The sequence below is a fragment of the Peromyscus maniculatus genome, chromosome 1 (assembly GCF_049852395.1).
Source record: "Peromyscus maniculatus bairdii isolate BWxNUB_F1_BW_parent chromosome 1, HU_Pman_BW_mat_3.1, whole genome shotgun sequence".
NCBI classification, from domain to species: Eukaryota; Metazoa; Chordata; class Mammalia; order Rodentia; family Cricetidae; genus Peromyscus; species Peromyscus maniculatus.
The window spans coordinates 157,844,440-157,869,127 of NC_134852.1; the positions used below are offsets into that span (position 1 = coordinate 157,844,440).

At 55.5% G+C, this 24,688-nt stretch overlaps 3 protein-coding genes and 1 pseudogene across 6 annotated transcripts; 2 read left to right on the forward strand and 2 right to left on the reverse strand.

The window, feature by feature from the left end:
• The first annotated feature begins 1,476 nt into the window (after positions 1–1,476).
• LOC102924128 (interferon-induced transmembrane protein 2 pseudogene) lies at positions 1,477–2,027 on the forward strand (annotated as a pseudogene).
• A 5,095-nt stretch (positions 2,028–7,122) lies between these two features.
• Positions 7,123–12,038, reverse strand: Tmem151a (transmembrane protein 151A). Its single transcript, XM_006980588.3, has 2 exons — positions 11,782–12,038; positions 7,123–9,500 (listed from the first exon to the last, which is right to left on the reverse strand). Exons 1-2 carry the CDS (start codon positions 11,854–11,856, stop codon positions 8,169–8,171), a joined length of 1,407 nt encoding a protein of 468 aa, XP_006980650.1. The 5' UTR covers positions 11,857–12,038; the 3' UTR covers positions 7,123–8,168.
• Positions 12,039–14,811: 2,773 nt separating this feature from the next.
• Positions 14,812–18,494, forward strand: Yif1a (Yip1 interacting factor homolog A, membrane trafficking protein). Its single transcript, XM_006980589.4, has 8 exons — positions 14,812–15,014; positions 15,645–15,856; positions 15,986–16,090; positions 16,218–16,296; positions 17,377–17,434; positions 17,577–17,732; positions 18,108–18,201; positions 18,291–18,494. Exons 1-8 carry the CDS (start codon positions 14,984–14,986, stop codon positions 18,435–18,437), a joined length of 882 nt encoding a protein of 293 aa, XP_006980651.1. The 5' UTR covers positions 14,812–14,983; the 3' UTR covers positions 18,438–18,494.
• Positions 18,495–18,862: 368 nt separating this feature from the next.
• On the reverse strand, positions 18,863–24,383 carry Cnih2 (cornichon family AMPA receptor auxiliary protein 2). 4 transcript variants are annotated; one of them, XM_006980590.4, is made up of 6 exons: positions 24,168–24,383; positions 20,707–20,775; positions 20,257–20,304; positions 19,931–20,043; positions 19,678–19,821; positions 18,863–19,501 (listed from the first exon to the last, which is right to left on the reverse strand). In XM_006980590.4, the coding sequence occupies exons 1-6, from the start codon at positions 24,246–24,248 to the stop codon at positions 19,474–19,476; spliced, it is 483 nt and encodes a 160-aa protein (XP_006980652.1). In that variant the 5' UTR covers positions 24,249–24,383; the 3' UTR covers positions 18,863–19,473. The 4 variants fall into 4 exon arrangements, with proteins under 4 accessions (XP_006980652.1, XP_042114950.1, XP_076420233.1 ...); XM_042259016.2 differs by lacking the exon at positions 24,168–24,383 and adding an exon at positions 22,314–24,142; XM_076564118.1 differs by lacking the exon at positions 24,168–24,383 and adding an exon at positions 22,583–22,612.
• Positions 24,384–24,688: the final 305 nt, after the last annotated feature.

Genomic DNA, 24,688 nt, shown 5'->3' on the forward strand with positions numbered 1-24,688 from the left:
ACCTGCCATAAGAGTCGAGCAGGGTCAATGAGTGGCCATTGAGCGCCACCTGGCTTTGGCACCACGGACTTGCAAGCCCCTGGGAGATTCTAAAAAGCATACTAATTGTTCAATAATTACTCCATTTGTTTGTGCTACTTAAATATCCACCGATTCCCCTGCCCCACAAGACAAACAGTCTTCCTTATGTTTGGGGTTCTGGGTACTTCGCCCAAGGTCAAGCCACCCTATCAAGTGGTCCTGAAAATCTTTAAATTTGGCTGGTGGGACTCTAATTGTCCCTCCACATAATCCTGTTATCAGAGGTGAAAGCACACCTTCCTTCTCACCTGGGAGCCCAGAATCTTTGAAACTGGGCTCTGATCGCTCCAGCAAGTGCTCTGAAGTATGGGTATTTACCGTCTCTAGGGTGTGGTTTTGGCTCCAAAGCCTTGTTTGGAAGCCGGAGGAGGTAGTTTTTTAGGGAAGTGTTGACATCAGTCAGAATCTCAGGACAGACTTCTCTTGGCCTGAACACAACCTAAAAATACTTTCCACCCACTCCTGCAGGAGAGCATGCTTCAGAGGGCAGAAGTCCACAGGGTTCCATACACCGGTTTCAAGTATCACTAGGGCTGGCTGCAAGCAGGGGAGGAACCATCATCACCTAGAAAGCTTCTGCGGGGCACCCTTTCCCAGCATGCTTTAGTTAGTGGTGAAGTCTAAGTGCTCGCTAGTCCCACAGGCCCCCCTGGGTCAACTTCATGCCCAGAGACTGCAAGTCTTCCCAGATAAGGCTCCAACTGCGGTGCCTTACCTGGAAGAGGAGGGGGTTTTCTGCCCAGGCCTAGTCCAAGACATGCCTGACTCAATTGAAGACTAGAGAACATCCATAATTTAGATGCCATTCTTTTTTCTTTTCTTTTCTTTTTTGAGACAGGGTTTCTCTGTGTAGCCTGGGTTCTGCTGCCTGGGTTTCATTGCCTATGCCTACTCTGTGAAGTCCAGGGACAAGAAGATGGTGGGTGATGTTCCAGGTTGTCCTGGAACTTGTTCTGTAGACCAGGCTGGCCTGGAACTCACAGAGATCGGCTTGCTTCCTAAGCACTGGGATTAAAGGTGTGCACCACCACTGCCTGGCTTTTGATGCCGTTCTTGTTACCACCTGACAGATATGAAAGCTGAAGGCATTGCTTGAGTTAGGGACCAAAGTAGAAATAGAAGGCAGATCCAAGACCCTGTCATCTTTAAAAGAGTTTTTTTTTTACATTTATTTATCTATCCATCTATCTATTTATTTATTTGCTGTGTATGCGTGGTGTGATCATATTAAAAATGCAGGGGACAGAGGACAACTTTGGGAGTGAATTCAGGTCATCAGGTTTGGTGGCAAGTGCCTCTATTGAGCCATCCTGCTGGCCCAGAGCCCCACAGCTGAGTCTGGGCAGATCAGACAGCCCTGTCTCTAAATTAGAAAGATACCTACCTCCGAGAGAAAGGGAGGGCCAACAGAACCAGGGTAGCAGCAGCCATCCTCCCGACAGAACGACTGTTCGAGTCACTACCATGAGCCATAACTCCCAAGCCTTCTTGCCCACCAATGCCGGACTTCCCCCAAGCTATGAGACAATCAAAGAGGAGTATGGGGTGACTGAGCTGGGGGAACCCCACAGCTCAGCTGTGGTGAGGACCACCGTGATCAACATGCCCAGAGAGGTCGCTGTGCCTGACCATGTGGTCTGGTCCCTCTTCAACGCACTCTTCTTGAACTTCTGCTGCCTGGGTTTCATTGCCTATGCCTACTCTGTGAAGACCAGGGACAGGAAGATGGTGGGTGATGTGACTGGAGCCCAGGCCTACGCCTCCACTGCCAAGTGCCTGAATATCAGCTCCTTGATCTCCAGCGTCCTGAGGTCATTATCTGCATCATTATCATTCCCACCACCTCTGTGGCAGTCTTTCAAGCCTTTTCACAAAGAATGCCACATTCTGGATTCTAGTCCTGCCCTGTCTGCTCCACAGTCCCCAGCTGCCTGCCCAGGCTGAGGCCTTGACCCTCTGTTCACCCTACAATGCATATGCGTGTTCCTCTTATACACTGTCCACAGTGGCTTCAATAAAGTGCACATAGTGACGAAAAAAAAGAAAAGAAAAGAAAAATACCTACCTCCTAGGGACTAGCTTTAACTGTTTTTAGGTTTCTCGGAGGTGCTGTGTTTGTGAGTGTCCAGGTGTGATGGTTTATCTTGACCCTAAACTTGATGGGACTTAGAGCTGCCCTGCAGGCAATCCTTTGGGTGTATCCCAGAGGGATTTTCTAGATTAGGTTTCTGAGGTGGGAAGACTGACCCTGGATATGGTGGCACCATTCCATGGACCGGGGTCCCCTCTCCAAAGGGAGCTAAGGACAGCAGTCCTCTCTTTCCTCTTTCTCCCACTGGCTCGAGTTTTCTTCCCTGCCATGATGGGCCATACTTGAAACTGTAAGCTTTTGTCAGGATACTTTGTCACAACAACAAGACAGATAGGTGTGCAGGTGCATGTGTGGAGGGCAGAGGTCAAAGTTGGGTGGGTGTTGGCAATGTGGGTATCCTTCCTCAGGGACTATCCACCTTACCTTTAGAGACGGGGTCTCTCACTGGGTCCTGATGCTGGTCCAAGGAGCCTCGGGGATCCTCCGAGACTCTTCTTCCCCAGCACTAGCATCACAAGCAAGCACCACCTGGTTTTGGCATAGGCAGTAGGGATTGAACTCAGGTCCTCGTGCTTGCCAGGTAAGCACTTCACCACATATATCCCCAGCTCCAGAAGCTTTAGGGATGAGGTTGCATATGGAAGACTTCCAGGCCGATGATACTGGGATTGACTTCCTCTCTCAGTAAGAGTTAATCACCTGTGGCCTGGGTTGGGGGGATGCTGGGCAAAAAGCATTTTCTATGAGCGTGGGATCCAGACAGTGTGTCCAAACATGCTGTGTTGTGAGGGCCCTGCAGTTCATGCTTAGCAGAGGTTTCCGAGAAATCAGAGATTTTCACAAGACCGTCAGCACTAGGAGCTGGCTCTCTACATCTTACAGGTTGGGGTAGGCTCCAGCTTTGCTACTTATTGGCTGGGGGACCTCAGGCAAGTTTTCTAATTGCTCTGAGTTTGCCTGCTTGCCTAAAAAAACGGGGGGGGGGGCTTCTATAGTAGTTATTATATCCACAATCTATTACTCATTCACCTGGTCACTCATTTCTTCATTTTTTCTTGAAACTCTGCCATGCATCAGATTCCACTAGGGATCAGGACACAAAAGTGGCCAGAGAGCTGGGTGGTGGTGGTGGTGGTGGTGGTGGTGGTGGTGGTGCACACCTTTAATCCCAGCACTCGGGAGGCAGAGCCAGTGGATCTCCCTGAGTTCGAGGCCAGCCTGGGCTACAGAGTGAGATCCAGGAAAGGCACCAAAGCTACACAGAGAAACCCTGTCTCGAAAAAACAACAAAAACAAAAAACAGTGGCCAGAGAAGAGAGCACCAAGAATCCATAAAGTAGGACCACTTGGGGCACTGCTGGGGTGTCCTAGTTAGGGCTTCAATTGCTGTGATAAAAATGCCTTGACCAAAACAGGGTGAGGAGGGATGGGTTTATTTCAGTTAACAACTCTCACGTCACACTCCATCACTGAAGGAAGTGTGGGCAGGAACTCAAGCATGGCAGGAACCTAGAGGTGGGAACTAAAGTGAAGGCCTGGAGGATGCTGCTCACTGGCTCCCCCCCCCCCCCCCCGCCCCCATGGCTTTCTCAGCCTGCTTTCCTACAGCACCCAGGACCATCAGCCAGGAGTGGCACTGCCCACAGTGAGCTGGGCCCTTCCACATCAATCGTTAAGCAAGAAAATGCACTATAGACATCTGGTGGGGACATTTTCTCAACTGAGATTTCCAAAATGACTCTAGCTTATGTTGACATAAAACTAGCCAGCGCAGCAGACTCTAGAAAGTCTGGCCTGACTAAGTAGTGGTAGAACTGGGGGATGGAAAGGGACAGGACTGAGAGACGTGGTCATGGAGATTTGAGCAGGACCCAATGGTGGGCTGAATGGGAAGGAGAGGAAGAGGCTGATGAAGACTTCTGAGTTTTTTGTTTATTATTATTATTTTTTTTTTGAGACAGGGTTTCTCTATGTAGTACTGGAATTCACTCTGTAGACCAGGCTGGCCTTGAACTCAGAGATCTGCCTGCCTCTGGATTAAAGGCGTGCGCCACCACCACCCAACATTTTAAAAAGATTTTTAATTTTTTTTTTTTTTTTTTTGGTTTTTCGAGACAGGGTTTCTCTGTGTAGCTTTGCGCCTTTCCTGGAACTCACTTGGTAGCCCGGGCTGGCCTCGAACTCACAAAGATCCGCCTGCCTCTGCCTCCCGAGTGCTGGGATTAAAGGCGTGCGCCACCAACGCCCGGCAAGATTTTTAATTTTTAACTTTGTGTATATTACATGTATGTCTCTATGTAATTTGGCTCACATGAATGTAGTATGACTGGAGGCCAAAAGAGGAGGTCATACCCTCAGAAACTGGAGTTATAGGTGGTTATGAGCCACTCGCTGGCTAGGACTGCTTAGAGTCAAACTTGCTAAGTGCTCTTAACCACTGAGCCACCATCCCCATTCCAGCCCTGACTTCTGAGTTTTCACTTATCCCCCTGGGTGGTGTCATTTATTGAGGTGGAGACACAGGGAGCCATTCTGGGGAGGGGTGGCCAGTGCTGGGGTTTCTCTATCACATGCCGAATTTTGACCTTCAGTGTCGTAGTGCTGAGAGGTGATGAGGCCTAAGTGGGAGGTACTCGAGTCAGGTGGGTGACTGAGACAGCCTGTTTGCCAATGCTGAATTTCAAGTGGTTAGAGGTTATTCCAGATACCTGGACACAGACATCTGCAACTCTAGAAGAGGACCAGGCTGAAAATGTGGGTTTGTGTGTCCATCATAGTGTGCTGCTGAGAGAATCTCAGAAAACTGCCAGGGCTTCCAGTGAACCCTGACACACAGAGAACTAGCACTAATTTTGTTTGTTTGTTTTTGAGACAGGGTTTCTTGGTGTAGCCCTGGCTGCCCTGAAACTCACTCTGTAGACCAGGCTGGCCTCAAATTCAGAGATCTACCTGCCTCTGCCTCCCGAGTGCTGGGATTAAAGGTGTGTGCCACCATCACCCGCTGAACTAATTTGTTTGATGTTGCTATAACTGAATGACTTATAGACTGTGTGATTTATAGCATTAGAAGTTTACTTACACTGGACGGTGATGGTAATGTAGTTTCCACTCAGTGGGATGCTTGTCTGTGCAGCCAGCTACCAGGTCACAGGAGGCCCAGGCCACACAGGAGACCATGAGTGGCTGGTCTAACCAACAAGCCTAGTTGGTCCCTTGACCTCTGACCCCTATGTTTGACTCGTGCCTGAAGGAGCCTAAGAACAACCCAGCCTGGCTCCCGAGTCTTCTGGAGGAGGCCTTCTATGCAGTAGGCAGAGAGAGTGAGTCTTCATTGTGCCTTGACTGAATTCTTGACCCACAACAGCCAGAAGAGATGGCGAGGATCAGTTTCTTAAAGCCAGATAATTAGTAAAGGCTGTAATAGAAATAAGGGGGAAATAGTGACCTAAATAAACTAACATTTCACCCCTTTTTCATTCAAGTTTGGAAGCAGGCAACCCGGAGTAATTTGGGAAGCCTATTGTGCCAGTAGAAACCCCAGATCTTTCACTTGACCTTACTATTCTCTGCACATGGCTGCAATTCTCAAGGTTACCTCCAGATCCAAGATAGAGTTTCACATACACATTCCAATGTGAATGCAGGATGAAGAAAAAAAAAAAACAGCAATGGTTTTCTCCAATATCATTTCTGTTTTAGAGGACATCATTGGAAACCCCTTCTCATTCCTGTTTATGTCTTAGAATTATGTTATACCACATACGCAAAGCGGGGTAGACATGTCTTTTGGCTGGGCTCTTTGCCATCTGAAGTACAATTGGACTCACAGTATTGAGGAAGAGAGACGAGCTAGTGGGCAGTTGGTGGCTGTGGTATCAGAGGAGAATGATAGAGGACAGAGGCCTCACCTGAGAAGCCTTCTTGATGATTTGGATACTGTAGGGTTTTCTACTTCAGCTGTTTGTTTATTTATCATATGGAGTCTCAGGTATCCCAGGCTGATCTTGAACTCCATAAGTAGCTGAGGATGACCTTGAACATCCAATCCTTCTGCCTCTATCTTCTGACCATGGGGATGGTAGGCCCACACCTTCACACTTGCTATTCAGTCTTGGAGCTGGAACTCAGCCTCTTGAACGCTGGGCAAGCACACTCTCCCCACTGAGGTACCCTCCCAGTCCACAGAGCAGGTACCTTGGCTAAGTGTCTTCATGTAAAGTCCTGCCTTTTTCCTTCTCAGCCATGGCTCCGGTTTGTCCCAGTTTAAACACAGACTCCGGTGTTTGGTCTAGAGCCATGGGTCTTTGCTTCTCCTTCCCCATGCTACTCAGTGCTAGGTTCTGGGGAATCAATTGCACTGCGCTTCCTCCCAGCACAACTGCACGGTAGCTATCCCGGACAACCGCACATACAGTGTTGATACTTTGCCCAAATGATTTCCTGTGCCCCACCCCCGAGAGTGGGGCCCTTCCTTTGTTCTTTATTCTCTTTCTTTAGATCCCAGTCTGGCTTGTCCTGGTTCCAGCTTTGTGACCCCCAACCTGCTCAGGATCCATTGCCCCAGACGGATCAGTAGCCACAAAAGGAACTATATTTGGGTCACAGGCCACAGTTTTCTCCCCACAGTGGGAACCAGACATTACTCCCTTAGTCCTCTGCATGCCCGGCTGATCTGCAATTGCCACCTGGCTGGAAGAGGAGTCTCTTGGGACAGTTCATAATATGTAATCAGGTTCCAGTATTGGGGTTGAGCGCAGTCAGCTAGGCAGGGTATCCTGAGTCTCAGAGGCCCTGGGTGAGGCAGGAAGGTTCCCACTCTGTTCATCTGAATGTTAGAAGCTACCTCTGGGTCTCCTCCCTGAACCCACCATTGCACCTGACTCAGGGTAGCCCAATGGGCTTGCAGTGGTGGCCTTGGACCCATCGCCCAGGAATGCACGTGTGAAACCTTTCCTGTTTCATAACTTTATTTAATTTTCTCTGTCTCTTCCCTCCCCCGCCAGCCCTTGGAAGGGGGTGGAATCCCCACTTGGAAGGGAAGGGACCATTCTGTTCTCACTAGGAAGGAATAGTGTCCCCTGGACAGGCTCCATAGATGGAAGAAGCAGGGGCCTTCAAGACAAGGCCAGGGCATCGTCCAAGGGGCTGTGACCAGGGCAGAGCCCCTCGGATGCCCTGTGGATCACCTAGAAGGTGAAGAGCAGAGAAGCCCGGGGGAATGGTGGAGACAAGGCTGGGGTACTACTGTGTGGCTGACAGAGACAGATATGAATTTTAGGATGCTGGGGCTGGCTGTGATGAGGCTTGGAGTTGGGAACCCTGGGTCACAAGGGAAGCTGGATGGAGTGAGGGTGCAGCAAGAACCAGGAGACCAAGGTAGGGGCAAGAGGGCAAGTCTGTGCTCTGAGAACTGGGCTCTGTGGAGAAACTGCACCTTAGGGTCGGGGGGACAAACAGGGCACTTGCCCTGAGCAGAGAGGCCAGGGGGCAGATGAGAGGGATGGGGCAGAGGAGGAAGAGAACTCTGGTGGGCAGGGGACCAAGCTGCGGGGTGGCCACAGCCAGCTGCTCAGCTTCAGGACAGCCATCCCAGCTGGGCACGGCCCTAGTCCACCAGTTTGTGCTTCTGTGCTGCTGGAGGGCTCCCCATGTAGCTCAGCCACGGCAGAGAGGCAGGCAGCTTTGCCCAGGTTTCCTCCCCATCCCGGTCTTTCTGGATGCTTCTTTCCCTGCCCAGCATCATCTGCTATCACAGGGGGACGTGGTGATGATTGGGGGAGCCATGCTGGGGACAGATCACAGACTCAACTTAGGTGGCATTGACGTCCCCCTCAAAGGACCACAAGTCACTACATTAAGGATCCCACCCAACTCCCACCCCTTGTGCGTGGCTGCTCTGTTTTCTTTCCTGTTTTTGACAATTATTCAGACATCCAAGCCCATGGTGAGATGCTGGGGAGAGAGGGGTGTTCTGGGGCTATAGGGGGCAGGGATCTCAGAGTGCACCCTGCCCATCTCCCCGGCAGCCGCTGTCCCCGTGGACAATGAGCACCGGGAAGTAAAGGGCATCCTCATAGCATGGAGGGCTTTCCAGAGGCTCAGTGTCCTCCCCTCTGCGTCCCAGGGGACCTCCACTCAAGCTGCGGAAGACCCCTGGGGTGGCCCGGCCCCCAGCACCCAGGGAGAGGCGACTGCGGCTGAAGGGCAGGCGAGGCCCACTGGGCCGGGCAGGAGGCAGGGAGTTGCTGCTAACTGAGCGGCGGCAGCGCTGGCAGCCTCGCAGGTAGGCCCCAGAGCCGGCACCCATGACCACAGCCTCCGAGTAGCTGGGCACCAGCTGCCGATTGGAGCAGATGTGCCATTCAAGCTCTGTGAAGTCCACGGTGGCCACTCGAGAGAGTGGCGGCCCGCTGGGCACCGCCCCTGGGGGCGGTGAGCTGGCACCAAAAAGCTTCTCCACCTGGTAGTGTACGTGAGCTGTCCCATAGGCTGCCACCACGCGCAGTGGCCAGGACAGCGTAGCCGCAGACACCAGCCAGAAGACCCAGGCTCGGGCGTACCAGGGTGGGCTGCGGGGGTCTGCGAAGACCATGAGGGACTCACGGAAGTCCACGTCCTTCAGATGCATGCCCTCGCGGGCCTCCAGGTAGTCATCCAGGCCCTCATTGGCACTGAAGAAGCGGGCCCTCTGGGTGAGGTACGAGGCCTCGGCCTCAGCGCTGCCGAAACTGAAGCACTTGGTGAAACGCAGCCGCGTGGCCGCGTGGTCTGCCAGGCCCACGAGCTCCTTAGAGACGTCACGGACACCATGTGCACTGTAGTCGAATTCGCCCCGAGCTGTGCGACTGTCCGCCCTCTCATGGTAGACCTGTGTGGTGGTGTAGGCATCCCCATTGCGGTAGCGGGTGATCTGGCGTGTGCGGCGCACATAGTGGTAGCTGGTGGCCTTCCACCAGACACAGGGCGGAGCCTGCTGCAACCGGTGGATCAGGGCAAGCACGGTGTTGGCGTCGGTGCGAGGCGCCTGGCACGACCGCACATGACAGTGCCAGCACTCTGCCAGGTAGAGGAGGTAGAGGAGGGAGACGAAGGCCAATGGGATGTACAGGTAGCCATCAGAGCAGGGACTGGCTGGGTAGGTGGGCGGTGGACCGCCAGCCCCGCGGGCCAAAGCTGCCTCAGGCCCCAGGACCAGGCGGGGCACAGTGGCCAGGCGACACCAGGCCACCACAGCCCCACAGGCATGGATGAGCAGCGTGAGGAGCAGGCACTTCCAGTGAGACTCTCGACACAGAGAGCCTCCCAGGGACTGCTTCAGGGGCCGCTGCTGCAGGGTGGGCAGAGAAAGGAGAGCACACGTCAGAGCCGGAAGCACCGGTGTCAAGGAGGTGGTACCCTAGGACCCACTTTACAGAAGAAACTGAGGCTTCTAATGATGGAGCTTATTCTGCAGGAAACCTCAGGCGGCAGACCTCATCTATCTGTTTTGGGCCTGTCTTCCCTGTACCTTGCTGTTTCTCAGTCAGAGAACCCCTACCCACCTAAGAGCATAACAGAGAAGAAATGTCTCCTGTCTGTGACTACTGAGAAATCTGACTTCTGAGAGTTCTGTTCTGTCTCTGTCTAATTTGCTGTGTGCATTTGGCCACATTTTTACCCTCTCTGGGTCTGGATTTTGGTCCTGGTGGTCCGGGAAACTGATGTGGCCGGGAGTGGGGTGGTGTGTGTGTGTGTGTGTGTGTGTGTGTGTGTGTGTGTGTGTAGAGAGAGAGAGAGAGAGAGAGAGAGAGAGAGAGAGAGAGAGAGAAGTGGACTATGGGGCCAGCTATAGACAGCTTTGGGGTGCCAGCTCCTCTACTCACTGTGGCTTGGGCAGACCTCCCTCTATGGTAGCACTGTTCCCTCATTCATACATCTGGTTGGTGAAGATTCACAGAGATCACATGTGGGAATTTGCTAGCATAGGGTCTAGCCTTGGGAATAAACACTTTTGCTGCTACCCTGGGACTCCCATTGGTCCCTTGTTCCACTAGGGATGGCAGGAGACTTGGGAGAGGCTGTTGAGAGAGAGAGAGAGAGAGAGAGAGAGAGAGAGAGAGAGAGAGAGAAGCTGGGGATGGGGGAGGTGTGAGTCTCAGGGCTAGGAGCAGATGGAGGGCCACCCTTCACTCTCAATCTGTGTGCTGAGGGAAGAGATAGGACACAAGCCGGGCACCACAAACGACTTCTTGACCCAAGGACTCAGCACATCTTCCATGGCTGGTAGGGTTACCAGCCTGGCCACTTCAGGTCTGGTGTCAATAACAGGCAGGGGAAGAGGAAGGGGAACTGGGAGAGAGGAGGTGGAAAGTGGAGAGGTAGGATTCTGGGCAATGGCGCCTACTCAGCCCCACGGTGCCTTGAGAGGTGCAACAGGAGAGGGGACCGCCCTCAGTCCCATGCAGGGCAGCCGGCTCCCATCTGTATCAAATATCTAGGTGCATTCTGCCACCCAGACCTGTACCAGCCAGGTGCACACACCCACTCATCCACACCCCAAACACATGCTCATCATAGGCCCACCCACCGCAAAGGAACACCAGCCCTCATCCAAGAAACAACAGACCCTTGCCTGTTTGCAGAGTGCAAGCCTCATGGCCATAGCAGGGAACACTCAGACACTAGGACCACTTCACTACAGGACACACATGCACATACATGCTACACACCGGCACCCAGACACTCAGACCCTCACCTGACCACAGTGCACATCTACCCCCACCCTATAGCAACCTGACACCCACAATCCACACTTAGCCACACACTAAAAAGGCACAGCATGAAATCATACACACCCACACTCTTGGGTGAAGACCCAAGGCAAGGAATTCACCAGAGCCGCCTCACCTGACTACAGGGTATGTATGTCCCTACTGAAGATACAGGGAGCCCACAATCGCAATCCCTTCTCACACACACACACCACACACACAAGCACGTTATGTCCACTCACACACACAGACCACTCACCACCCTGTTTTCCACACTACCATCTCTCGTCCTACACTTGGCACATCCTCCTAGCCAGAGCGAGGAGGGGCTCTGGGGATCTCAACCACTGGAGTGAGCTCTCGGTCCTCTCACCTGGGGGTGGGGAAGGAGGAGAAGGGTATCGGCAGCCGCTCCCTTCTCTTCCCTTTCTCCCTCCCCCACCGCCAGTCCGTGCCACAGCTACTGCATTGCAGGCACCGCCCGACACCTCGTGAGCAGCTGGGCTGGACTGGGGGCCTGACCCCATGGCCCTGGCAGTCGGGGACAGCATCCCGGGCTGCGCAATGGAACAGGGACGCGTGGGGGCCACAAGCGCTGACGTCACAGGGCCGGAGAGAATGATTGAGGGGGCGCCGAGGGCCCAGGTCTCCCCTACATTCCTGCTCAACCATTCCTGCCCTGACCTATGCGGACCCCGAAAGCGGCGACCCCAGCCAGAACGCTGTCTCCCCAATGACGTCATTGCTGGAGGGTCTCCGGGACTTTGCTCCTCAATCCCTGTCTGGGGTTCGCCCCTCCACTTGTCCCCTACGCCTCTCTCCAACCCTGGCTCGGTCCCCACCACACGCCGCCGGTACCTCCTCCCGCAGCGGCTCGCTGTCCGGAATGAGTGCGGGCACCTCCCCGCAGTCGCCACCTTCGCCCTCCGGCATGGTGTCCTGGCTGCTCCGGCTGCCGGGCCCGGGCCCCGGGCATGATAAGCGGTGGGGCGCGGAGGGCTGCGGCGCTGCCCCGAGGGGCGTCCGCTTGGCTCGGCGGCCGCTCAAGAGTGCGCCGAGCCCAGCCCGAGCACAGCCCGAGCGCGGCGGCGTTGGCGGCCGCGGTGCCCGGCGCCCCGCCCTCCGCTGACCCCGCCCCCGCGGCACCGGCGGCGCCGCTGGCTGCGCCTGGCACCGCGGGCGCCCCCCGCCTCTGGGAAGCCCAGGCTGGACGGCCGGACGCCTGGCTTCTCTGGCCGAGCTCGCGCTTGCGACCTTGGGCGAGTCCTTGCTCTATGGCGCCCGAGTCTCCCCAGCTGTGGAATGAGGCGGGTGATTCTGCAGGTGGGTGGGCGCCCTCCGGACCCCCTCTCCCAGGGATGGACCCGGCTCTAAGCCCACCCAGACTCTACCCCAGAAGGGAAAGACTGGTCTCATTCGCCGGGCTCTGCTTAAGGCTGGCGGGCTGGAGCTAGGGCACCAAGAACCCTATAGGCTACACGACCTTTGGCCAGCACGTTCCATCCCTTAACTCAGCTTTCTATCTGAGAAACGGAGATGGAAAAGTGTTGAATTAATTTATTAGCCTTCTCAGGCCAGGCAGGGGAGTAGGTTCTGCCCTGAATGGGACAGCCTTTTCCCAGACGCATAAGGCCCCAGTACTGCTCCTTAGCTCTCAGTGGGATGGGTTCCTCACATTCAGGCTTGGGGCTGGACCTTGCCCCCAAACTAGGTAATTAGTGGACAGGACGAAGGGGAGTTGCAACGCTAGGTGGGCTGTTCATGATATGTTTGAACAAATGGCAACTCCAAGATTATTTGCTTGAACATTAAAAGATGATGTAACAGATATAAAGGACTGTTTTTGTCCTTGTGTTTACTTGTTATTATTTATTTATTTATTTAATTTTTTTGAGACTTGGTTTCTCTGTATAGCTCTGGCTGTCCTGGAACTTGCTCTGTAGACCAGGCTGGCCTCAAACTCAAGAGATTCACCTGCCTCTGCCTCCTGAGTGCTGGGATTAAAGGCGTGCGCCACCATCACCCGATTTATTTTTATTCATTTATTTTGTGTTACTTTTTAAATTATTTTAATTTGTCTGTATGGGTGTTCTGCCTGTATGTCTGTTTATACACCACATGAATGCAGTGCCCATAGAGGCCAAAAGAGGGTGTTAGATCTGCTGGAACTGGAGTTATAGATGACTGTGAGCTGCCATGGGATGATGGGAATCCAACCCAGGTCTTCTGGAAGAGCAAACAGTGCTCTTAACTGCTGAGCCATCTCTCCAGCTGCCCCCATTGGTTTGCTTATTTATTGGGCACAGATGTTTGCCGCGATCTTCTATGTGTAATTAGTGTGCTTGGGCACTAGCAGGGCATAGATGGATGTGGAGAATGGTATAGTCCCTGTCCTCATGGAAGCTATCCAGGGAAAAGTATGACTAAAGAGGGGTTCAGAACCCAGACTCTAGCCTCCACTCTGGGCCAAGGTCAGGCCTCTGTTCCCTTTGTCCCTCTATAAGAGCTAAAGTGACCCCTCCATTTAAAATGTAACTACATTTTAAATTTATTTATTTTGTGTATTTCTCTCTGGGTGGGATGTATCTGAAGGGGTGCACTTTACCCACAGTGCAAGTCAGAGGATGACCTTTGGGAGTTGGTTATCTTTCCACTATGTGGGGCCTGGGAATTGAATTTAGGTCCTCGGGATTGGCAGCCTGCTGAACCATCTCACAAGCGACTCTTAAAAGCTCTGAACAAACTGATGGGAAGGGAAAGGGCATCCCAGGTGGAGGAGCAAAAGCAGCAGTTGGACCCTCATGGGCTGAGTTTGGGGAGCAGGAAGGTCTCTCCTTATGTAACCGAACACTAAGTAGCTAATCAACTGCACGTATCAGAGGGTGTGTCACGCTCTCTGGAGGACAGAGTCTGTGAGGAGAGACCCTTGAAGGCTGTCTCCCGTGAGGGTGGGCGTGGTTACAACCTGGGTGGGAAGGAAAGAGTCTGGGAGACTAGGAGCGAGGCCTAAGAGCCTCACTGAGATCACAGGACTGGTAATGACTAAGGATTTTCGACTGCACCTTCAGGAGACAGATCAGCACACTTCTGCCTCCCAAGTCCACCGGACCACTGGAGAAAGCAACAGGACAAGGCCCAGTGTGTATTCCTGCCCCATGTATACCACCAGATCTCTGGAATTTCGGATCTTCTGGGGCTCATTTTCTGTCCCCTGCCCCGTGCGTGCGTGCATGTGTGTGTGTGTACATGTGCGCGCGCGCGCGCGCGCGTAGAATGTATTGAGCGCGACCCCAAACCCTCCCAGCAACGACCCTAGCTGATGAACAGGATAGCGGCGGACGCTAAAGGGCATTTTCAGCACCGGCTGACGGACAGCACCTGCTCGGAAAGGAGTGGGAGGCCGGAGGAGGAGTCTGCGCTTTAGGGCTCTAGACAGCGCTGTCACTCGCCTGGTGTGGGCAACACCACCACATTCTACGCCCCCGGGGCTCCGCTACAAGACTGAGTGAACTGGAGGAAAGAGAGCACAAGAGGGAGGGCAAGCTTGACCGACCGCCACATTCCTCCTGGAATGCGTTGCGGCGGAGTCGGCTCTGTACCTTAACTAGCTGTGTCCGTCCGGAGCTGTCTTGCTACCGGCGTAGTCGTGGCAAGGAGCGTCAAGCGCCTCTCGGCGCAGACGCGGAACTAAGTTACAAACCCTCCCCACCTATTGGCTGGCCGTGCCGCGAATTAACCAGCCTCCTACTCAATCGGAGAGCGCCTTGAATAGCTCCGCCCCCTACCTATCGGAAGTTGACTATGTCCAAATCCGATTGGGCGAAGGCTCACCAGTAGCCAATTGGGAGTGTGGAGGGGGAGAACCAGCTCCTCCGAAAAGCCTATGGTAGACAGCGGAGTGTGACGCCACGGACATGGCGCCGCGACCCGCCAGCCCTGGGACGTGTCGGGCTGTCGGGTAACTTCGGTCAGTGCCGGGCGAGAGAAGCAGCTGTTTATCAGTAGTGTTGTACCCGCGACTCAGCGCAGCCAGCCCTTGGGTAGAGCGATCATCTTGGCCATGGCTTATCACCCGGGATACGGAGCCCACGGTGCGTGAAGACTGGGGAGGGCGGGGCGCGGCCTGGCAGCCGGGCTCCAAATCCCCTGCGGGACCCACTCTCCGGGAGGGAGAGGGCCTGCGGTGGCTGCTGCCCAGGGCGGGGAGTGTCTCTCGGGTTCCTGCCCTGCCACACTGCAGCGTGTCCTGGACTTCGCCCTTGCTGGCCAAGTCCTGAGGTTAGGCGGCGATAGCACAACTGGAATCCCCAAGTCTGATCCTGCTTGACTCGACTTCGCCTCCAGAACTTCGTTTCTCTGTTATAACTGTGACAGCCTTCCTGACCACTGTCCGGGGACTCCGAGTAGCCGGTGTTGCCTTTTCTACACGTGTTAAGGGATGTCTTACCGGTGATCGTACTCAAGCAAACATCTGCTCACTTTCTAGTATTCAGGGATCATCTCCCTTGAGACCTCCCAGAAATCACAAGTGGGCAGCCACTTCAAGGCGCGCCTCCCCACGAAAGAATAGGAGATCTTTCTTAAAACGCATCCTGACTTTTTCTCAGCAGTTGTTTGGTGTCCCGGGTCCTATGCACAGCTTCTCAGCCCGGGGAAGGGGCAATGATTTGGGTCCTCGCTCTGTATTTCTGTTACCTGCTTTGGTATTCCCACACCTGCAGCTTCGAAGCACAGGACCCGGGCCGCTCCAGATCCTCCTCCACTCTTCGATGACACAAGTGGTGGCTATTCCAGCCAGCCAGGCGGATACCCAGCCCCAGGAGCTGATGTAGCCTTCAGTGTCAACCACCTGCTTGGGGACCCAGTGGCCAATATGGCTATGGCCTATGGCAGCTCCATAGCATCCCAAGGGAAGGACATAGTGCACAAAGAGGTGTGGCCTGTGCTCAGGGAAGGGGTGACAGGGTTTCTGGCTAGGGCTGGGGTGTCACAGGGTCCCACTTGACTCCCCCAAGCAGCCTCAGGAAGGGACACGCCCACAGTCTTCTTTCTCCACCTCCAGCTGCACCGCTTTGTCTCTGTGAACAAACTCAAGTATTTTTTTGCTGTGGACACAGCCTATGTAGCCAAGAAGCTAGGACTGTTGGTCTTCCCCTACACACATCAGGTGAGCATCCTACCAGGTGAGCTGGCATGCCTCTCCCCACTTTCGGATAACCTGATCCTCAGACCTCAGCCCCTTTCTTCCTCTTTTTTTCCTCTGCTCCTGCTTACCGGATCCCTGCCACTGCCAGAACTGGAAAATGCAATACAGTCATGATGTGCCTCTGCCCCCACGGAAAGACCTCAATGCTCCTGACCTCTATATCCCCAGTGAGTCTCTGATGTGGGCTTGGAGACGCAGGGGTACTTGTGCCCTGAAGCATCGTTAGGAAAAAGGAGACTCAACTAATGACCCAGCATCCATTTCTGGTGCTTTTCATGTGTGACTGTTAACAGACACCAGATTGACAGGGTGACCGGTAGGAAACTTCCTGAATGTGACCTTGATGTTCCCATAACCTTCCTGCCTTTTAATTTGGACCCTGTCTCTCCCCAGCCTGGAGCCCTGGGTTTTTACTTGGCTCAGCAGCTCCAGCTGTAGGACTTTAGGCTGGTTCTTTCCACCTTTAGTGAGGCCAACAGTGGCTTCTACCTCAGAGAACTGTTGTGGAGAGCCAGGGAGATGGTATGTGCTGAGCATTCCCCCTGGCGTGAAGGAGACACACCTCACCATAAGTGCTAGCTGCTGTTCCCATTACTGCCCTGTCCTCGGAGGCCTGCTCCAGCATCCCCCCCTTCTAGGCAGCCTGACTGCTGGGGCAAATGCTTCCTCCCTTCTGGATCCTCATGGCTGCCTGTCTCCACGGCCCTTATCAGGCTAGCCACATAGCCTCTGCACCTCACTCTTCTCTGTCCTGTCTGCTAATCAGGGTCAGGCCCAGAAGACACACACAAGGAAAGCAGATATGCTCGGGCAGAGGGCAGAGCTGTCCAGAGGAGCTGCCAGGAAGGGCAACTGCTGAGCTTGTTCCATTCGTGATCCTCTCCTGACCCGTGTTACAAAGCTAGTACTGTCGTCCTGTGTCACACGTTGAAGCCACGGCTCTCAGGGACCTAGCTCTCCCATAGTTCGCAGGTGGCAATGCTGTGCCCTCTGGTGGCCACGTCAATAAGAGGGGAGGTGATAGCTTATGGTCCTGGGAGGTCCAGTGGTGTTCAGCTGGAGGGGGCAGGGTAGTCAGAGAGGTGCACTGGGACGGGACATTGGAGAGCTGAATGTGAAGGGTGAGCCCTGCTGGGATATGCAGGGAGGGAAGTATGGGAGAAGCTAGAATGTCAGTGGACTTGAATGTCTAGTGAGAGGTTTTGGGTGAGAAGCCAGACTGACTGCATCCTTTCTTCTCTCGGCAGCCATGGCCTTCATCACATATGTGCTTCTGGCTGGGATGGCACTGGGCATTCAGAAAAGGTTGGTGCTGACGCTCTATTCTCCCTTCCTCTACAAGGAGTGTGTGTCGGGTCCGGTGCCAGGTCCCAGCTCACTCTTAGCCTCTCACCTTACACCTGCTACAGGAGGGCTCATTCTGACCTACCTTCTCCCATGGCTGCAGGTTCTCCCCAGAGGTGCTGGGCCTGTGTGCAAGCACAGCTCTGGTATGGGTGTTAATGGAGGTGCTGGCCCTGCTCCTGGGCCTCTACCTGGCCACTGTGCACAGTGAGCTCAGTACCTTCCACCTCCTGGCCTACAGCGGTTACAAATATGTTGGGTGAGTAGTACCTGTGGGCTGAGAGGAGCTTGGAGGGTCTGCGACCCCAGCCTTTAGCTGCAGCCTTCATTGTGACGCTGGAGATGCGTCTACCCCATTCCAAGCCCCAGCTCTTCTCCACCAGTCTTTTGGAGCTAGTGACTTGAAAGAGGCTGAGGATTTGTGAGTTATCTTGGGGAGCCCAAGGAAGAGAAAGGGATTTCAGGTCCTGGCACTGAGTCCTGAACCTTGCAGATCCATTCAGAGTCTGTCTGGTTCCTTGTAGGGACAGCCTGGTGTCATGGGTCATAGTGTTGGGTGGCTCTAGGCCCTGGTGGATAGGGCCAGTCTCGGGCTTGGGCCTTGGGGATCACCAGTCCATTCCTGCACCCCCAGGATGATCCTCAGTGTACTCACAGGGCTGCTCTTCGGCAGCGATGGCTACTACGTGGCCCTGGCCTGGACATCATCTGCGCTTATGTACTTCATTGTGAGTGTGGGGTGATCCCTCTCCTCCGCTGGGTCAGCTCTGGGACACATTTCCCCTCCTGGCCCGGCATCAGCACTCCTTTCTTCTAGGTGCGTTCTTTGCGGACTGCAGCCTTGGGCCCTGACAGCATGGGGGGGCCAGCCCCTCGGCAGCGTCTCCAGCTCTACCTGACCCTGGGAGCAGCTGCCTTCCAGCCCCTCATCATATACTGGCTGACCTTCCACCTGGTCCGGTGATCACCCGGTCCCAGGTGGCACTGATTTTTCCATACATTGAAGATTTGGTTTCTTTGACTTGGCTTGACCCTGGTTCCTGGGGCCCAAGGGGAAGCCACGGACACCTCTGGGCCTCTGCTTTGTCCAGGGGACTCAGCTTGGGTCTGTTTAGGAGAAGGTTAGGGAGGTCCAAGGAGAGCATCCTGGAGGTGACTTTTATACTGCCTTGAAAAACAGCTGGAAGGATTGTATTAGACACATCAGAAAAGGGGGTGGGTGGAAGAATGGGTGGGTGCCAAAGAGACCTCCAAGGCCTCAGATACATCCGAGAGAAGCCTGGGGCTAGGGTGAGATTCAGTGTGCTGGGGATGTAGCTCCAGGTCGCTCCCTTCAGAGTATCCCACCTGACCCCATCTGTTCAAGCCTTTCAGGAGCAGAACTGGGGCTTGTGTGTTTTCAGTTGTTTATTCATATTTTGTCACAAATGGCCGGGGAAGGGGTGCCGGACTCCTCCAGGCAACATAGAAAATAGGTCCAAGGGGCAGGTGGGCTGGGTTTGGGAGAAGTAGAGACTGGGTTGGAAAGAGCGCCTGGGGAGGGGGAGAGGGCAGACTAGGGACGGGGCTGCCCCCATATTGAGCCTGCTCATTCCTGGTGCAGGTGCCCCCCCACCTGCAGGGGGAGCTTTAGGGTGAGGGCCACGGTGGGGGGGCTGCCCAGAATTTCCAAGATCAAGGTCTGCCTGGTGGCAGGGCCCAAGTTCCCCGGAAACAGACAAGACTGGAAGCCCCGCCTCTTCCAGGACAACTGCCATGCCCACTGCAGGCCAGCAGTGGGGCCCCCACCCCAGGGAGAGCTTTGCCTGGCCCTAGTTGGAGGGGGAGAGCTCTGAAGGCGGGGGTGGGTCCCCGCAGCAGCAGTTTGGGGGGGTGAAGAGGCTGGAGGCACCAGTGCCCCCTGTCTCCCCGGGGCTGAGGCCTCTGTGGCCAGAAGGGCAGGGCTAGGGGTGCACAGGCGTCCGGTCCATTCTGGGCTTGCTCCCTGGCCGGCTTCACCCTTAGAAGCTCACCAACGTATAAACCATACTGCGGGGGGGAGACAAGCTGTGAATGTGTGTCCCGAGACAGCCTGCCACCCTCCCCGGCATACCCTGGTTTGTCTGTAGTCCTCAAGGGCAAAAAGAGGGACTAGGAATCGAGAGCCTGCCGCCTGGGATGCCCCTTGCCTGGTTTCCGGCTGCGGCGCGCGGCCGAGGCCTCACCTGTACAGGTAATAGAAGAAGGAGAGCAGGTAGAAGGCTAGTTTGCACCAGGATTCCTTCTGGCAGTAGTTGAGGATGTCGGCATTCATGATGGAGACCGCATCGTACATGACCTCGGAGCCATCCGCAGGGCGGTGGAAGTACCTGGGGTGAGGGAGGTCTGAGTGCCCCCTCCAGCCGCCCAGGTCCGACTGACCCCATCCTGCCCTGCTCCCATCTTCACCCCCCCCCCCCCCGTAGCTGCTGCCCTCACCTCCAAAGGTGGTAGAAGAGGAGGGGGATGTTGAGGCCCAGGGTCACCCACTCTGCCGCACACAGAAACATCAGACAGAAGAGGCCGTGGATGGAATATTCCGGGACCACCAGCTGGGGGAGCGAGGGTGAGAGGTCAACGGCACAGAGAAGGAATGAGGTTTAGGAAGTGCCCACCCACCGTGATCTCAGGACAAAAAGGTCCCTGGCTTGCCATTCCCACCCTCCCGGGTGGCAAAGTGGATCCAAAAGGCTCAGAGAAGAGGAAGGCATGGCTGTGGGCTGGAGAGTGAGACCAGCACTAGCTAGGCGCTTCCTGACACTGACCTTCCTCAGGAGGCAGCAGATGCGTTCGATGTTTTTCAAACGCTCGCGCTGTAGGGAAGGAAAGGGCCTAGATAAGGGAGGCCGTGGAGCAGAAACCAGGGCGCCTCCCACGGCCCCACGTGTGGTCGCCAGAGGGCGCCAGAACACTCTGCGGTGTCTTCCTCTCAGGAAAGCAGCCGCGTCCCCATGGCGACTGTCGCCATGGAGGGGCCTTCATCTGCATCTCCATGGCAACGGCCCAGAGCCTGGAAAAGGCTGCCCCATCAGGAGGAACCCGAGCCCTGACGCCCGCTCCAGGTGTTTGCGAGGGCGGGGACAGGGGAAAGGACAGGGTCACCTCATCAGCCCTCCACATCGCATCCCCTTTCCCCGACCCCCATTCCCACCTTCCACCCGTGACAGAAAGACAAACGGACGGACACACCTCAGCACAGCACATGTATCACTTACTGCCCGCGCTGGGTTCCCCTGGTCGATGGGGTTCTTGAAGTCAGTCCGCAGCTCATCAAAGGCTATGATCTGGGGGTAGGGGCATGTACCTGTCAGGGTTGGGGCAGGCCCACCACCACCCTGAACACCTCAGACCCCAGATGGCTCAGAGGAAAAGAACATGGGCTTCTTGGAGGGAGCTGGATGGTAACAACACACACACACACACACACACACACACACACACACACACACACACGTCTTGGCCCAAGCTCCCAGGCAGTCGACAATGGAATCCCTAATGTCTATTACACTCCCCACATATTTCAAGTCATGGCCTCTCCTCTCCCAGGCCTCATGCTGAGCACAGGAACCCTAGAGGGTTAGAACACAGTTCTTGTCCAGGAGGGCCCCAGGGAGTTGGGGAGAGAACTCTTGATCAGTGGTGAGGTTCGAGCAAGACTCCATGTGGGCTGGTGGGTTCAAGCTGACAAGTGAGCATTTGGTGAGCAAATGGGAGAGACGCAGTCCAAGTCGTGGTAACGACAGCTACAAAGGCACAGAAGGCCGAAAGAACATTCGGCGAGCCGTTCATGGGGCTGGGTTGTGTGAGAATGGGAAGAAAAGAGGATTCGAGGCAGCCGGAAAGGTCACCAGAGCCAGCCCCTGCAAGGCCAACCAAGACGGGGCTGTAACGTACGAGTGGAGGGAGTCCTAGAGGAGTATACAGTAGCAAAGTGGGGTGATCAGATTGAGGTTTAGGATTGGTGGGGATACAAGCTGGCTAACAGCCACAGCCAAGATAACCACCCAGCAAGCAGGCTTGATCAGCTCCCCGGACGCCTGTGACAACCGAATGACTTAGTTCTAGCCCTATTCTCATTGCTGACTTGTGGGTGAGAAAACAGGTATCCTGTCCAAGGCCACACAGCTACTGAGTGGTAAACCTGTAATCCAGGGAAAAGTACTACCCACTCTGTCTACTCGAAGATCACTGAAGGGCCTGTTCAAGTCCGGGGAGGGGTTCATGGTGGTCTGAGGAGGATGGTGGTCATGGAAATGGAGTGGTGGAGATGCATCCCTGGGCTCTCTAGTAACCAGCTCCAAAGGGCCTGTGTGGTAAGGAGAGTGAAGGCAGAAGGTCCCAAGTGCCTTCTGCTGTGGTGTCCGGGGTGGGGGGACTCCTGAGGTAACAGACACTTGAGGAAATGATGGTGTGGGCCTGGAAGGACCTCCTGGTGACCTGGGGGAGGCAGGCTGGCAAAGAAGCCTGACTGAGGGGGAAGGGGAGCCCCAGGATGAGGCAGCAGGGCCGCCACCCCCAAACATCCTAGACCCCATACGGTTCAGAGGAAAAGAACACAGGCTTCCTGGAGGGAGCTGGGGCCATCTGGAGCCCCTCCCCCAATTCCTGTGACTCTGGGCAGCCGCCTGCCTGATAGGCACAGCAACAGGGTCCAGCAGGGGCGGAAGGGTGCTGTCTGTCTGTCTGCCCCAGAGCTGGCACCACCAGCAGGCAGCGGGTGTGGAGCCTCCCACCCCCCCCAGGCTGCTTGGCGCTGACTCAGCGTCCCCCCCACCCCGGAACAAACAATTCCCCGCTGTGACAGATGACACACGTCACTCACCAGGGTTGGTTGCCTAGTGACTAGTAGGGCCTGGGCTGAGGGTTGAGGTGGGACCTGGAGTCCTGGCACAGAAGGTTCTACGTCTTCACAACTTTGAAGTGAGGCCCACATCTCCTCTCCCAGACCTCATGTCCACAAGCCCATTTTACTGATGAGGAAACAGTTCCAGCTAGCTAAGATAACCCAGCTAAAAGGCTGAAGAAGCACAGTGTCTCCGCAGTAGGGGCTCCAGAAAGGTTTGCTAAGAGAACAAAGGTGTGGCTCCAAACCTGAGCAGACTTCATCTCAGCCTGGGCATTCTGCAAGGGCAGAGTCTGGGTCTTATGTAGCCTGACGCCCTTGCAGCTGAGCTAGGGAGCCGTCTCTGAGAATCTCCTGAGAGGTTCCCTATCAGAAAGAGGGAGTGGGAAACGGGCTTCTTGGATTTCAGGCACTAGTTATTTCCTGTGTCCTCCCATTCTTTCTAATTCTTAGGACCCCAGCTCTCTTGCCCCCACAGGACTGTCAGAAGGCCCTGAGCCTGGGACAGGAAGCTCAGAGATGATAATGCATCTGAGGTGACGGAAGAAGAGAAAAACGGAGCAGAGGGCAAGAAAAAGCAAAAGCAACTGGAGACTTGGATCAAGACTAGGGCAAAGTGAGGGCCAGGGCTGGAGACGGAACACACTGGGAGATACTCGTGGGGCTTAGGATCTTCATACAGTGGTGGCATGGTACCACAGGAAGGAGAACAAGGGGAGGATACAAGGGGAGATTTCCCGGATGGGGGTGATGGGGACTACCGGTGAGAGGCAGCAAGTCCCAGGAAGAGAGAGGAAGTGGGGGAGCAGGAAAGAGGCAGATAAAGCAAGGAGGAAGGGAGGCAGGCTGGTTGCAATCAGATAAGAGGACCCCTAAAAGAGGATGACAAGACCAGGGAGGTGTGTGCAGATGTGCAGAGTGTGCTAGTAGCCACAACAGACAGAGGCCTGGACGGGACCGTTTGGGGCAGAAACCTCAGAGGGCAGAGGCAGACGGGAAGCTGGAAAGGGGGGTGGGGCAAAGACCCCAACAGTGAGCCAGAGGCTCACAGTTCTGTAGGGAGGAGAAAGGGACCAGGTAGAGGGCACCCTTGGGAAAGCCCAGGGTAGAACTAGTTAGGAGAACCCTCCCCAGGGGAAAGCCATCCGGAGGAGATGAGACAGACATTCTGGAGTGAGGCTAGGCCAGAGAAAGGGCAGACCAGAAGTGGGGGCATGAAAGACAAAGGGCATGTACGTGGGGAGTAGGAAGGAAGCTGGGGGGTGGGAAGGGAACTGGAGGGTTCCCCGAAGTGAGACAAGGTGGGGGTTAGGTTTCTGGGGCTACTTCGAACCTGTCCCTCTTGGGTCAGAGAAGGGTCCGAGAGGGGACAGGGATAATGGGTTCCAAGATATGCGGGTATTGTAAACAGATGCAGTTGCCATAGCAACCGGCTCCATCACTCTGGTTGGAAAAACCCACAAAGGAGGGGTGTGTGTGTGGGGGGAAACAGACAAACTGCCCGATGGACAGACGGGGGTGGATGGATGAAGATGTAGAAGAATCAAGAATTCCACCCCCTGCCCAATGACTGGATCAGGCAAGGAGAGGGTCAGGACCTACTGACATATCCCCAGACAGGCGGGGGCGGTGAGGGAAGGGGGGCTGCCCCCGGGGAAGGAAGCCGACAGCAGGGGGTGTTAATGGAGGGGGGCGAATAGAAACCAATGGATGATGGATAATGGAAAAGACCCTTCAAGTTTCCCCGGGGCTCTGAGCCCATCCGCCCCAGCCCCATGCTGCTCCCTAAGCCCACTGCCCCCCACCCCGCCCCCAGTCTGAGCCCAGCCTTACGTGCCAGATGACAAAGAAGATGAGGGAGGCGCACAGCACCAGGGTGAGCATGTAGCAGAATGCTGCGAAGGTGAACGCCATGGCCCCCGCGCCGGGCGGCGGCCCGGGGGGCGCCAGCGCGGGGTCTGGGCGCAAGGGGACGCCCCCCGGCCCACACTTAGGGCCGGCCGGGCATGGCCCACGGGACTCGAGGGACACGGGCAGCGCGTCCGGGACCGGGGCCGCGGGGCCGTGGGGGACGCGGGGCGCGGGCCGTGGGGCTCGGGGGGCGCGTCCGCTGCCGGCTGCCCGGGCCCCGATCGCTCATCCTGCGATCCCTCGCCCGCGGCTCCCTCGCTCTCCAGCCCGCGAAGCCGGCGGGGCGGAGCCGGGGGCGGGGCCGCCGTGCAGCGGCCTCGGGCGGGGCCGAGGCTCTGAGCGCCCCTCCGCCAGCCTCTGGCAGCCCAGGAGGCCCAGCACCGCCACTGTGCACCCTCAGAACGCGGAGACCTGGACGCACGTTCCTGGCACAACACTCACAC

What these genes read in the sequence shown, in the direction of transcription:
- Tmem151a (XM_006980588.3), bottom strand. Translation starts at nt 11,856, where the DNA reads ATGCCGGAGGGCGAAGGTGGCGACTGCGGGGAGGTGCCCGCACTCATT. An exon ending in GCGAGCCGCTGCGGGAGGAG is followed by an intron (nt 9,501 to 11,781) that starts GTACCGGCGGCG and finishes CCCACCCTGCAG; the next exon opens with CAGCGGCCCCTGAAGCAGTC.
- Yif1a (XM_006980589.4), top strand. Translation starts at nt 14,984, where the DNA reads ATGGCTTATCACCCGGGATACGGAGCCCACG. An exon ending in CCCGGGATACGGAGCCCACG is followed by an intron (nt 15,015 to 15,644) that starts GTGCGTGAAGAC and finishes CCACACCTGCAG; the next exon opens with CTTCGAAGCACAGGACCCGG. An exon ending in AGCGGTTACAAATATGTTGG is followed by an intron (nt 17,733 to 18,107) that starts GTGAGTAGTACC and finishes CTGCACCCCCAG; the next exon opens with GATGATCCTCAGTGTACTCA.
- Cnih2 (XM_042259016.2), bottom strand. Translation starts at nt 22,424, where the DNA reads ATGTGGGCCTCACTTCAAAGTTGTGAAGACGTAGAACCTTCTGTGCCA. An exon ending in TCACTAGGCAACCAACCCTG is followed by an intron (nt 20,776 to 22,313) that starts GTGAGTGACGTG and finishes CCCTACCCCCAG; the next exon opens with ATCATAGCCTTTGATGAGCT. An exon ending in TCTGCTGCCTCCTGAGGAAG is followed by an intron (nt 20,044 to 20,256) that starts GTCAGTGTCAGG and finishes TCGCTCCCCCAG; the next exon opens with CTGGTGGTCCCGGAATATTC.